Genomic DNA, 15,200 nt, shown 5'->3' on the forward strand with positions numbered 1-15,200 from the left:
TCAATGTAGTTAGAATGACGCAGTGTCAATGTAGACACTATGTTACTTACATTGACTATAGTGGCCTCCAGGAGGTGTCCCATAATGCCCCACTGTGGCTGCTCTGGTAACGAACTCTGCTGCCCGGTGGCCAGGAACACATCCCATCCCTTTTAAAACCCTGTGAATTTTTGAAATTCCATTTCCTGTTTGCTTGGCATGGAGAAATCACCTAGTAACTGCCCAGTTGACCATCCCAGTTCCACATTCCTGCCTGGAGTACACTGGAGGCTTTGGATCTCCTGGCTCTGTGGGGAGAAGAGGCTGTGCAGGCATAGCTCTGATCCAGCCGCAGGAACGTTGATATCTATGAGCATTGCTCAGGGCATTGGAGAGAAGGGCTACCAGAGAGACCGACAGTAATGCCGAGGGAAAGCCAAGGAGCTGCAGCAGGAGTACTAGAAGGCAAGGGAGGCTAACAATCACTCTGGTGCGGAGCCACAGATATGCTGCTTTTACAAAGAGCTGCATGCTATCCTCAGCGAAGACCCCATCACCAGCCCCCAGAACCCTATGGATACTTCAGGGGATCTGGAGTCACAAGCCCTCAGAGGGAACAGTGAGAAGGTGGTGTTGGACAAGGAAGAGGAGTATTATGGGGAGCAAGTGACCAGGGGATCCCAGTGGCACAGCGAGCCAGAACCTGTTTTTGACTCCAGAGCAATCAAGCCAGTCCCTATGGTTCAGCATGGGTGAGCCTCATGAAGGGGAAGGAACCTCTGGTAAGTATGCAGCGTTCTTTGATATTGCAGGGACACATCTGTTCATTTACTCTTTTTTAATCACACTAGAAGAGGTAGTGAAATAACCAATAGAGGTGAGTTGTTATCTGTGTCATCTCCCTTGTAGTTAGGCAGAGGGGGCCCTGCAGAACAGTTTGTTTATGTGCATCAGGATGTCTTGTGAATCCTCTATAAAGATTTCAAGGCAACTTTCCTGGATATAGTCTGCAATCCTCTGCCAAAGATTTTTGGTGAGGGCTGCCTTATTTCTTCTGCCTGAGTAAGACACTTTCCCATGCCACTCAGCAATTACTGCAGCAGGCAACATTGCAGCACACAAACTAGCAGCATAGGGACCTGGTCTGCAGCTAGATGCGTGCAAGAGCTGTTCCCTTTCAGCCTCCGTTACCCTCAGAAGTGAGATATCAGCTAAAATCACCACCACTTGTGAAAAACGGTGCCGATATTCAATTAAATTCAATTTACCCTTGCCCAACTTGCCCCCTCCACCGGGCCATACTCACCATGGCTGGGACTTACTGCCGTGCTCTATGAATTCCAAGGGAAAGTGAGAATGTAATACTTGTAACTTATATGGATCAAGGGGTGTGAGTTCAGTATACCACGTTTCCATTAATCTTCTGAATACACTCGCAATAGTACCTTTGTGCACTGTATCTTTTACAGCTGGAAATGTGGCCTTGAGGGTCCCTCCGCCCACACCAGCAGAGCAGCTCAGCCAGATAAGGAAGAAAAGGAAGAGGATGTGGAATGACATGTTCCAAGAGATCATGCAGGCCCCTCTGCTGCTTCGAATACCAAACACAGGGCTTGGAGGATCACCCTCTTGGGCGGAATGGACAGGGATAGAGCAGAGGAGAAAAGCACAGGACAAAGAGACGTGCAGCAGGAGATGCCAGCACTTCTCAATCGGCAAACAGACATGCTGGAGACTCTTGCTGACCTTCAGGCTCAACAGATACGTGCTCGCCTCCTTCTGAATGCATGGAGAACTGCATTCCGAGACTTCCTGATTCATGCATCCGCGCTGCACTACCACTACCACTCCACCCCAGGGAAGAGTACAGACAATCACAGCCACACATACACCTAACTTGTGAGAGACACAGTTGGTGTATGTGTTTGTGAAATGAAAATAACTATTCTTTCCCTTCAAAATAGGTTTGGAGTAAAAGTCTATTTATGGAACCTTAATTCATCTTCATTAGTTCACAACACATGCTAGCTGGGGCTGACATCATTCACAGATAATAGCAATAGGTGCAATTGTACTGTTATGTTACTACACACAGAGCACTCGTTATGAGGTTCACACGGAGGTGTAAAAAAACCAATGCCAGTTAGAGCACACTACTGCGGCTCACTATTAAAATTGTCTTTCAAAGTCTCCTTGAGCAGTATAGCTCCCTGTTGAGCTCTTCTTATAGCCCTGTTATCTGGCTGCTCAAAATGAGCAGACAGTACTTTCACCTCGAGCACAAACCCTTCCCCCTTTGCTTCACAGATATTACGAAGCACACAGCAGACAGCTATAAGCATTTGGATATTATTTTCACTGAGGTCTAATCTCTTGAGTAGACAGCACCCCCAGCAGCCTTTCAAATGGCCAAAGGCACATTCAACTGTCATTAAGCACCTGATGAGCCTCTAGTTGAAGCACTCCTTGTTGCTGTTGAGGTGGCCGGTGTATGGCTTCGTGAGCTAGGGGAGTAAGGAGTAAGTTGGATCTCCCAGGATCACTACTGGTAATTCAACATCCCCAGTAGTAATCCTCTGGTCTGGAAAGAAAGTCCTTGCTTGCAGCTTTCTGAACAGGCCTGTGTTCTTAAAGATGCACTTTTCCTGACTATCCCACACTGATGTCCACAAAACTTCCCCAGTGACAACCAGCACCTGCAATATCATAGAAAATTAGTCCTTTCATTTGCTTTACTCTGTGGCAAGATGGTCTGGTGCCAGAATAAGCACATGCATACCATCTATCGCCTTACCACAGTTCGGGAATCCTATTGCTGCAAAACCATCCACTTTGTCCTGCACATTGCCCAGAGTCACAGTCCATCGTAGCAGGACACGATAATGGCCCTGAACACTTGCATCACAGCAGCTCCCACGCTGGATTTCCCAACTCCAAACTGATTCCTGACAGATCGATAGCAATCTGGCATTGCAAGCTTCCACACAGCAATCACCACTTGCTTCTCTGCTGTAAGTGCAGCTCTCATTTTAGTGTCACTCAGCCACAAGGCTGGGATGAGCTCTCCACATACTTCCAGGAATGTGGCCTTGCACACCTGAAAGCTCTGTAACCACTGCTCATCATCCCATACCTGCATAATGATTCGATCGCACCAGTTAGTGCTTGTTTCTCATGCCCAGAACTGGCACTCCACCGTCTGCAGTTGATCCTTGAATTCCAATAACCTGTATTATTTATCTCCCACAGCAAACTAGCCTCCAAGGAATCGTCATGTTCTCCACTGCTACTCTGGTAGCTTGATCAGGAGCATTGTGCTCACAACACTCATCACAATAGTGCAGAGCTGTGCAGGATCCATGCTTCTCACAGAGATGGTGGTTGTATGGGTTTTCTGGGCTCTTGAAAAGAGGCATGAAACATTATGGGATGGAGAAAACTGCATCATTAGACATTGAAACCATGTTCCCAGTTACCCCTGCACGATTTATTTGCCCCCATGAGGCACTGCAAACCCTTCCCAAAACACCTTGCACTAGATGCTGGCAAGTTGCACAGTGGGATAACTACCCACGGCGCACTGCTCTTTGCACTGATGCAAGTGCTGGTTGTGAGGATGCACATCACCGACACAAGGAACATGCAAAAGGGATTTAATTACTGCAGTGGCTGTATGTCGATGCAACTTGGGTCAATTTATAGTGTAGACTTGTCCCAAGACTAAGCAGATTAGCCAGGGTGAAAAATACAGATGCAGCCATGCCCCAATCCAATACCTCCTGAAATTTAAAGGAATAAATCCATTGTTTACTGTTTATTGGGTACTTTATGTAATTACAGCATGTTGCTCAACTTTCTATTTAATATTTTAAATTTAACCTACAAAATAACTCTTGCTTTATAGTTAGCCCTTATTTTTCCTAGCTTCACTGAACTTTTTTTTTTCCCCTTTAACTGCTTTGCTCCTTTCACACTTTGATCTCTCTTTGTGATTACTATCTCCTCTTAAATTTAACTTTCTGTCTTCCTCCAAAATCTCCTTTTCCTCTTCCTCTCCCTCAATATCACGCTTATCTTTCCTATCTTGTATCAATCCTTCCTTCTCTTCTATGCCCATGCTCTCACATGCATGAATATCATTCACACATTCTCTAACCCAACCCATCCCACAAGTGCTTTAACTTTTTAACGGATGCCTAAGAGTCAGATAATTAGATAATAGTCAAAGACCAATAAGAGATGATGAGGGGACTCCCACTGTCCAAGTGCCTAAAGGAAAGGGGAGGGTACAGGGATTAATACAAGGATGTTATCCTTAGATCTTTGGTGGGTTTGGCTTTAAAATCAGCCTCTGGCTACTAAAGTGTCTAATAAATTTGAAGTGCTCCCTTTCCTGTCTCCACAAATCCACTGTGCCTGTTGGAAAGAAAAATGAGTATGCATATTCTGTCTCTCACAGTTGTTCCTCTTTCATTTCAGGGCCCCTACCGAAAGAATCAGTGGTCTCCACTTCTCTGCCATTAGTTGTCTCATGGCTGCTGTGATTACAGTGTGTGTGTTTCTGTTAGTTCACTTTTATCGTAGCATTTTGGCTACTATAAGGGAGATGTTTCCACTAGTGTACCCCTCGCTTCAGCACCCTTTTCCTACTAAGAGCTTTTCCAACCAGCAACAGAGTGAAATTGACCTGATTCTTGACAGAGTCCTGTAGACAGCAATTAAACTGGTTAGTTTTACTCTGCTGCAGTTTGGCAAAGCTATGAACAGCTGGAAAGGAAATGAAGCTGTTGTCCATCTGCAGCCTTGTCAGGAAGACACTGCATTGGTTTAGACACCATTCACATTTGAAGGTTATTTTTGCAAACTTTTTATTTCTTTTTAAAGGAAAGCTTCAGCTCTGTAGAATTTGACAGTACTCACCCAAGAAGCTTTTTACTAGCGTTGTGTAATTCACCAAAGCCATTTTCAAGTCATGTGGAGGGTTAGTTTATTATTTTTCAATTTAATATTTAATGTAATAATCTATTTACTTTCTCAAGGTTATATCTCTTATAACATGACATTAATGGAAGCTGCAGAGAAATTATACTAAAATTTTGAAATTGTGTAAATTTGGGGTAATAAAAAAAGCAGAATTTCACTAACAATTAACTTAATCACATTTTGTTAGTATAATGTTGTTTAATAAAAAAAGTCTGTGTTACCAAATAGTAGTTCATCTCAAACTCAGACAAGGGATTTTTTGTACAACTCCTATATGCTTCCACTTTATGGAAACACCAAGAGTGGTTTCACAGTTAAATTGAGATTTTCATTTGAAGCAGGGATTAAACCACTTTGTTACGTATGAAAAATATAAACCTTACCAAATTACAGCATTTGCTCTTTCAGCACAGAATGAATTTTCTGAATTTACAAGTAAAATCCATTAAGTATCTTATGAGCTTAAATTAACTAAAAATGGGTAATTTAAGATATGTATCACCCTTTGTCCGACCATTTTGTCTTAAGTGATCTTAACAGAATACCGCAGACTCTCAAACTTTTCATAGTTAAAACTTACTGCTATCATATGCATAAGATACATTTGGAGATTCTTAAGGTTCATGTAATTTATTCTCATTACTTTTCAAAAGTGAAAATTTCTTCTTCCACGGAGGTTCTCAAATAATAATATTCTACCAGAATATTAAGAATTGCCCTGTTTCAAAGAATTTGCCTTATCACATTGTTCTCAATGTCAGTGAGGTACAAGGCTGTCATTAGCAAAAATGGCCTCTTTCAAAATGGCCACCAGCCTCCACTGTTCCAAGAGTAATATCTAGCTGCCCTCAGGAAAGATGGTGTGCCCCATGAAGAAAGGAATAATGAAAAAAATTAACATCTTTAAAAATCAGTATAATGTAAACTAGGACTACACATACTATTATGCACAACTCATAACTGCATAGTTCCACTTCAAGGTGGAATGAAAGGTGTTTGGATGCCTGACCTGTGCTTTACCAAACATTAACATGTTTGGATTTATTTTAAGTTTAATCTTAACCCTGAATTCCCTGGTTTTTATCTGTGAATATATTCATGAAAAATAGTTAATTTTTTAAAAAACAAAAATTGGAATAGCTTGCCATGAAATCATTATAGATTTATAATTCAAATGGGTTCTCGGTAAGAGATTCATGAAATAACTGGAAAGGCAATATAGATGTGTGTGTGTGTGTGTGTGTGTCTCTCTCTCTCTCACTCATTGGAGCTCACAACACACTGGAAGTTAAATATTAAACATACCTGTGTGTATTAATTATATTGCTTGAAAATCATCATTAAAATATCTAGGACTGACCTTGCAATTCTTTGTCCACAAGCAGACTCTTGTATATGTGCGGAGTCCACTGGCTTCAATTAGGGCTCCACATTGACAAAGCAATCCATTCCAGACAACAAATTGCAGGATTGGGATTTTAGCGATATAATTAAATGTTTCACACTTAGTCTGTCTTTTCTTCTGTTTTAAACTCATATATTAATAATCATTTTTAACTCTGAAGTACAATAAACGTATGCAGAAAGATATGAGGAAGCATTTATATATTGGAAAAATATAGGTCCCCATAACCTGTAATTTAGTTGGCATACGCAAGCCCTTGCGCCCATGCAGAACCTCACTGACTTCAATGGGGTTCCATACAAGCGTAAGTGTCCTCTGAAAAAGCTGATCTCAGAATGCAGGATTCAGGCCACAACTGTATAGCAATATATAAAGGTATTAAGAACTCACTCAAATTTGGGCCAGGGACTATCTAATCTCTCAAAAGAAAGTTCTGAGCAGACACTTCCCATCCCCCTCTCCGCAGTCCCTGTGTTGGACTTAAACAGAGGGAGGATAATGTAAGTGGAGAAAAGCAGATTAAAAAAAATAATAATAATAATTAAAAAAAGACTGAGAATGAAGCAAAAATGACAAGCAGGACAAAGGAAGAAACATACAGAAAACAATAAACCGGAAATGAAAAGACAGAGAATTTAGAGAAAGTAAATTGATGGGAATTATGAAAGTTAACAAGGAAAAGCTACAGAAAGGGGATATATTAGCAAGTATTAAGACATAAGAAGACGACTAAATAAAAAGACTTTTGAAAACTGTTAAAATGTAAAAATTCTGTACTAGAAAATGTATGGAAAAACTCTTTAAATTATATACAGAACTGAATTTTTCAGAGAGGCAGTTGTAAAAGCAGAAATTGTACAAAAGGTAAAAATAAAACCAACAGACTGAATTAACAATATATAAATTAAATAAAAAGGAAAAACAGTATTAACATTTTACAATTATATAAAACTCCTAGATTAGCCTGTTACTGTTTATTTGCATGTCTATACTGCTGTACAACTATTGTTTATAATATTCTGTAACTTTTTTGGAGGAAGGACTGTCATTTACTGTAATACTGTACAGCACTTGCCATGAGGCCCAATCTGGCTGAGGCCATTATACCCAATATATATAACTACTAACAACATTCCACTGTCCTCCCACTTTTGTGGTATTTATTTTTCCTACAGTATTTTTATATTTCCTTAGAAATGTTCACATGAAAATGTTTTAGGAACACAGTCAAATTAAAGCATCATAATTTCACATAAGAAGGCTACAATACATATGTTATTGCCTTGTATTTCTGGAAAACATGTCTTAAGGGTTTTGTTGAACATTTTAGCACAGTCTAACATATTTTCATATTTCTATTTAGGACTGTAATTGTTATAATTTTACAAATGAAGTAATTGTAATTATTGAGAATTGTGTTACTGTAGGAAATGCCTTATATTAACAAGGAAATCAATATGACAAGTTAAGTGTTCATCAGTAAATGACAATCCCTGATAATATTGCATAAAACAAAGCCATTCTAAAACATGGGTGAAACTTAGATTTATGAATTTATGTACAATTGAAGTGTATGAGAACACTAGGGACATTAGAGACTGGGCAAGTTTTACCCTTTATTTTAAGGGTACAGATGGTTATCAGAAAAGCCACTGATTTCTCTTTGATGATCTACAGAGTGTCATCCTTCAAGTGGCTGCCTGGATTGACTTGTATGAAGGAATTAAAAGATTGTGGGGGAGTTTTGCTCTCCTCATTAAAGATCAGACATGGCTAATCATGAATTACGCTCTTTCCGAGCTACTAAACAGAAGATCACCACACTCTGCAATCCAAAATATGAAACAGAATTAACAACTATAATGGAAACTCTTTAAACAGGACTACATTAAGGTATACGTTCATGCCCACAGCTTCCACGCAGGGGAGTTACTGTGCAGCAGCACTTCGGTGCACACAGTTATTCACACCCTCTTAATCCGAACTGCAAGACAGTGTAGATTTGCCCATTCTTTGTAGAAAGGAAGAACAAATTAAATAACAGTATTTCAGTGGAACTGTGCTTCTACTGGGAAAGTGGGCACAGTACTTGCCTGATTTATACCAGGATTTATAAGACAGCTGATCCCCTTTCTTGCTACAATAACTGATGGAATGTTCCACATTTCAGAAACTGTAATATTTGCTTAAAATTCTGCATCTAGATCATTATCCCTTAATACTCACCAATGGCTAGCAGCCTATAAATATATTTAATTTCAAAACCATTCCAAGCAGCTGTCACAAGCAGCCTGCCAAGCTCAACAATAACTAGTCAAATTCAAAAAGCAATTGTATACATACAGATCTTAACGTATTGATCCAGGTTTTCAGGTGGCCTCAAACTAGCTTCTAAACTGCATAGGAAGATATGTCTGCACCTATTTGCCAGTGGAAATTACTAGGGAAATTAAATGCACTATTATCTAATATTTACATCCACATGTGGATTTTGCTTACAATAATGTTGGTTTCGTGTATGCTTAAAATTGGAAGACCAAAATCGAAGGCCACATCTGAAAACTGTCTCATTCTATTCCTAATAATCAGCAGTTACAGAGCTGAGAGAAAAACTGTCCTCGTATTGACGTACCAGTATTAAAATAGGTCACCTTGTTCAAAAAAATTTTAAAAAATAAAAATAAAAAAAAAAGAGTGATTGACTTTCCACTTACAGTTTTTGTCTGATCTTTATCATACATTTAATTTTATGTAATTTGCAATGTCTGTCAACAGGAAAGCCGCGAAAAAATACCTGGATTGAGAAAGTGCTGTAGTGTGTATACATCATCATTTTTAAAGATAATTTGTGCAAACCTTACATCTGAACTACTGTATGCTTTAATTGGCAGCTTTCTCTAATCAAAGCAAAGCAATTTACTTATATCCAATAGTGAAGAAATTTCATTATAACAATAATGCAACTCCAAAAGCCATAACAACACATTCAAACTTCTGCAAGATTAGAGACAATCATCTGTGTCTTGTGCCTCATAATGCCCTGGGGTGCTATTATCTCTAGAAACCACAGCTTCTGTCAAGTCTTATTGCTAGCAATAACTTTGTTTGTCTGTTCATATGAAACAAACTAAAGCTCATCTGCACTTAAGATTTTTGGTATTTCAGTACTCAGAAGAGAATTCTAGACAATATACTAAATAGTAAGAAAATACAAAAACCAAACACAAATTTTAAAAAGGTCTTGAAATTGTTGTGTGGTATAAAGTTGTGGTCTGATCTGTCATTTAAGGGCAATGTCTCTCCATATAAACATTGTTTATAGAATCAGTACCTTTTCTTTACAAGGATTGTTTACATATTTGTGACTACCTCAAGTCTACTAATAGATAATAAATAGAATCACACTGATACTTTCTAAGGATTATTAGAATATCAATCTATGCTTTCTATGCTAAAATAATGTCACCATAGATGAAAACATGATGAAAATTACAACACTGGTGTAAGTTTTCAAATTGTTGCATCAGAATTTAGCAACATGTCAATAGACATGAAAAAGATATGGCTAAATCTCTTCCACAATGCCTTGAATATGGATGCCATAGAACTTGTTTATATACTCCGCTATGTACAGCAGCATCACCATTTAATAAATCTGTAACTGTAACTGTTAGAGATGCTGATAATCAAAATGTTTCTAGTTAAAGACTGTAATCTTTTGGCTTGGTTTCTGTAAGTTCCCTGGGGGAAAAACAAGACGTGCGTTTCAAAAACAATTTCTTGCTAGAAACTAAAATTATTAGAACTGTATAAACCACATTGCTGTACCACACTGCATATTACATAGGTGAAAGATTATTTTTTGAGGGGATAGGGAAAATGAGGGTTGAGGTTAAAGTATTTATGAAAACTAATAATAGCTGAACAATTAAGAAATCTAAATACTTAAGTTATTGTGGAATTACTTAAAGATATATGGATAATTTTTGAAAATTAGATTTTTGGCTAAGAAACAAAAGCAGAATTCATGGTTACCATAGTTACACATACTCTTTGTTGTGTTTCAATGCCACATGATCTGATTCAAAGTAATACACATCAGGTTCTTCCTCATCATCTTCTGCAGTGTGCAAGTTGGCACTCTCTTTGGCAGATGATATATATCCAGCAATGAGCCTAGCCTCAGAGGGTGGCTTATTTAGTCCATCACTCACATAATCTCCAGAGTCACAACTTTTCACTTTTTCATTCTGCGTAATTTCTTCAGAGTTTATGGGATATCCACTTATATTATTAGTACTTGCAGCTACATTCTTTTCAGTAAGACTAAGATTATTTTCCTCAACCTGCCCATTTTCTCTACAAGGAGAGTTATTTTTAGTGGGGCTACCTTTGGCAGGGGCAGCCCTTCGTGGTGAAGTTCTCAGTGTATATCTGTGTTCTTGAAGTTCTGATATAGATGTAATTTGAGCTGAAACACATTCCAGCACAGAAGATGGTGGTTCAGGTTCACCTGAGATTGATATACTATCATGATCGGTATTCAGGTTGCTGTTGGTGTTTTCAGCACACTGTTCCTTTGAGGCACTGCTATCACCCACCACATCTACTTCCTCCTCAGAATCCCTTAAGAAAGATGACTGGATTTCAGAAAAGGACCCCATAGCTGGCTCATTTGCCTGATCAGCATGTTCCGCAGGCAAGCAGTCATTTATTTTGTGGTCCTCTAACTTAACCTGTTCTTGTGGAGTTGTGCAAGGCACATAATGGTCTACAACACTGTCCTCCTTGCTGCTATTAAGCAACAATGAAGAATGGGCAAATGAATTCCCATTTTCTGCTACTGTTTTTTCCTTGGGCATACAGGAACCAGCACTGTTCTGTTTAGTGTTCCCATCAGGCTGACAGTCATCACAGTTTAGGGCATCTGAGTCTCTCTCATCGACACCATTGACAGCCTGATAGCCCGTGATCTCTTCAACTATTGCAGAATTATTAAACCCTTCTGAACAGACATTCACCTTTTTAACTTCCCTTTTGTCACAATCATCCAATATAAGACATCGACAAGCTCGTTTAGTCCCTGCAGAGACTGCATCATTGTCCGATACTGAACTCTTAACCTCCAATGATTCCTTCTCTGTTTTAGTAGGCAACTCTTCTTCTGAACTGTTTGGTGCCTCTGAACGTAGGCAACGTTTAATTCGTTTTAATACTGGCGATACAGGTTCTGCTGGTCTTCTCTCACAATTTTCCACAATTTGTTTCTCAACATTATCTTTTTCAGAAGTAGACAGTCCTCTCTTTCTAGGGCTCACCCATGATTCCCGAGCACTTTGTTGTTTCAAGTCAGTAGTTCTTCCATTATTACTTCCCTTCTGAGTTTGCACAGGCTCCGGTCTCTTCTTTGGTGATCTTGATCGTACTTGAGAATGAGGAGAAACTTCTTCCGGATGAGCAATACTACGGTTTCTTAAGGTTCGACCACAAAAGTTTTCATCCAAACCATTTAACCCCACTGTCGATCTTGTAACACGAGTAGATCGAGAAGCAGCCATACTATGGCAAGTCCCTAAAGTATGTTCATCATGATCCACTCATTGGGAAACCTTCAAAAAAATGTAAACAAAACAATGAGAAAAAAGTAACATTCAAAAATACCTGCATTCATAAAAAATTATACTAATGTTTTGAAGGATATATTCTACATTGCAACAAAGATACCTGATGGGAAAATTACATACGTTTATGAAACTTGTAGATATTTCTTTCATCTATTTCAACAAATAAGGATTTTTATAGAGACTTAATATTGTCCCTAAGAAATAGAATAGTTCACCTACTATTTCTATTTGTTCTGCCTTTAGGACAGGTATCAGAGTATCATTAAAGTCTGAATATCAAATATAATCGGAACACCTCCCTACTAAAATGAACCCTTTTTACCATGTTGTACAAAAAATCATTATGTACAGGCAAGATTATTAAACGTCTGCACTCTCACAAGAAATATCAACCACATCCTTGAAGTTCCATATTCACCAATATTAATTATGCATCCGATGAAGTGGGTTTCTGCCCACGAAAGCTTGTTCCCAAAAAAAAGTATTAGTCTTTAAGGTGCCACAGGACTCTCACTATTTTAATATTAATTATAATCACACAGCAATATGTGACAGAAAAATTATTAAAATAACATCTTGCTAGCTGAATCTGTTGCCTTTATGAGACAACGACAAACTGATAAGTAACATTATTTTCATTTGCACTTCTAATTTAACAGATGATCAAAAGATGTTACTCTCAAACTACTAACAGCAGAAATGGGTGCAAAACAAAACATTTAAAATTTGCAGTTTGAATCTATTCCTATAATGATGGACTGAATCATTTTCTATTCCAAATTTTGGGAAAATCTGGGTTCAGATTTAGATTTCAAACTCCTAGTGTTCGGATCTGAGATACTAGTGTGACATAGTAGGACTCACTGAGTTTGGTCCAATCCATGAAATCTTAAATCCCAGCCTTATCTTCTAGTATTCCTCCTATTCTTTAAAGGTTGAACATGCAACACTGGACATTATCTTTGGATCTGTCTCTTTTATATCAAATATGATTAACAGACTAACTTCGTTGCATAAATTTAACTGAATATTTTTTCTTTTCCACCTAGCAGAATTCCAGCTTTTAGCAACCTATTTAACTGACATATATGATGCACCAGGCCTGAAAGTTATTTAAAAATATTAAAAAAAAATCAGGCCACCCATGTTATTAATAAAGGCATCGATTGACAAATGGAAGGGAACTACTTCAACAGTTTTTTCCCTCTTCAACAAGAAAAAAATGAGTGTCACTTCTCAGAAACTTAGTTTATATATATATATATATATATATATATATATATATATATATATATGGATAAGTAGGTAAAGTCTTTTAGCAGAAAACATTGAGGGTCTGGCATTTGGATCAGTCAGGACAAGACAATACTCTTCCAGAACATTTTGATTCTGCCTAACAATGAAAGCAACTAATGAAAGTGCCAGTTTAAATGTGCTTACATTAAAATTGCTATTACAAATAACTTAAAAATTCCTAGTTACATTAAGTACTATTCTGCATACTAGCTATGTATTATTTGATATACATCATAACCATGAAACAAGGAATAATTTATATTATTATATAAAAAAAATGAAACAATGAAAAATCTGTTGCTATTTATTAAGGTTAATAAAAAGCACAGAAAGAGACTAAAGTAATTATTTGCTATCACTAGACAGATGTTAGTGCATCCTAGATACTTATCCATGAGAGTATGAAAATAAGAAAACTTATCTTTACAGTACAATGGTAGTGAATTAACTAGACATAATTGAAAGGGGAGTATTTAAATGAAAAACAATGCTATAAATTTAAATAGATGTTAGAGATTATACAGAAAATAAATTAAAAGCCCTGACAAATTTATTTCTCTAAACATGACAATATTCCACAGTATTAACTAAGCCAAATCAAGTCCTTCCTTTCCTTGTACATTCATCCTAAATTATGTGGTGCGGGTCCCTGTTTTATGCATCACAGAAGCACAGACATATGAAGCAATGTTGACTGACATTTGATATAAACTGAAACTTTTAACTTGGGCAAGTGGGTGATAGATGGCGGCTAAAGGGCCTGAAGCAAGCCTTGTGGGGAGCAGGGCAGGCTTATAAGAGGCAGCAGCTGCATTCATAACCCTTAAGCAGCGCTCCACTCTTGAGTCACTGCAGGTGTGAAATAATTCTGTTCCTTAGAGCCATTGGATGGCAGCCACATGCTTCTGTATCTTTCGCCATGCCCCCTCCAAGACAGTGCTCTAGTACCTTCTGAACCTCATGTTGCTGCATTCCCCACTTCTCCATCTGGCTACACAATTTCTCTCTCCTGGAGCTCCTAAAATGGCAGGCAGATAAGCTGAGGAACAGAAAATTACAGGAAAAATTCATTTGTGCTGATCTACACAACACAAGCAGATTTAAGTGACATCTTAGCAAAAAGAAGAATTATATGGCATTTACATGGCTTCATAACCACATATTACATGATGCCATAGGTATACCATACATGTATATATATATATATATGGCTAATGCAATAGGTTAGTACCAAATCAACAACACAGACGTCTCAATTTCTTATCTCATTATTTTAATTTTTTCTGACAAAGTCTTAAGTAGAAACCTGAAAACACAGGTTTCTATAGTGTTCACCAGCAGGGATCCTAAATACAAGATAAAATTATTTGACTCAATCGCAGCCATAATTATGAATACACACAAGCAGTTAGACATGGTTTATACCTATTAAGACAAAATAACATAATAATGATTGAAAGTAGAATTGATTCTGCCATCAATTCTCAAGGATCTTTGCTCGTCTACAAATATTTAAAGAAACACAGTTGCCAATGGTCCCAGTTTGGCTGATACTGAATTTTTTCGAATATCTGACCCAAGCAACAGCAATGGTAGCATGCAGCAGGATATAGTAAAGCTACTGTACTTAAAAAAACAGCAGCACCTCTCCCAAAAAATTAATTACTCTTTACCCTTGGTTGTCTCTTAGAGCAGTGTCTCTCAATGACCAGGCCATGGACCAGCACTGGTCCCTGAGATCTCCCTGACACAGTATAGGAAGCTGAGATCTCCCTGACACAGTATAGGAAGCCAGTCCCTGGTATCAAAAAGATTGAGAAACACTGTCTTAGAGTATATCTACACTGTAATTAGATACTTGTGGCTGACCCACGCCCACTGACTTGAGCATATGAGGCTTGGGCTGCGGGACT

At 38.2% G+C, this 15,200-nt stretch overlaps 1 protein-coding gene across 5 annotated transcripts in view; it reads right to left on the reverse strand.

Annotated features, from left to right (window-relative positions):
- Positions 1–15,200, reverse strand: part of LOC137141663 (ZZ-type zinc finger-containing protein 3-like) — an 82,409-nt gene that overhangs the window by 30,994 nt on the left and 36,215 nt on the right. For 4 of the 5 annotated variants that reach the window (XM_067530677.1, XM_067530676.1, XM_067530672.1 and 1 more), the window contains exon 2: positions 10,418–11,976. In XM_067530677.1, coding sequence (XP_067386778.1) covers positions 10,418–11,925 — 1,508 coding nt within the window. In that variant the 5' untranslated portion in view covers positions 11,926–11,976. Of the gene's footprint in view, positions 1–10,417; positions 11,977–14,235; positions 14,441–15,200 lie in introns of those variants that run through there. The other variant, XM_067530673.1, reaches the window with a different exon arrangement.

This window comes from Emydura macquarii, unplaced genomic scaffold (genome assembly GCF_026122565.2).
Source record: "Emydura macquarii macquarii isolate MOO-44397 ecotype Brisbane River unplaced genomic scaffold, CSIRO-AGI_Emac_v2 contig_3110, whole genome shotgun sequence".
Taxonomy (NCBI): Eukaryota; Metazoa; Chordata; order Testudines; family Chelidae; genus Emydura; species Emydura macquarii.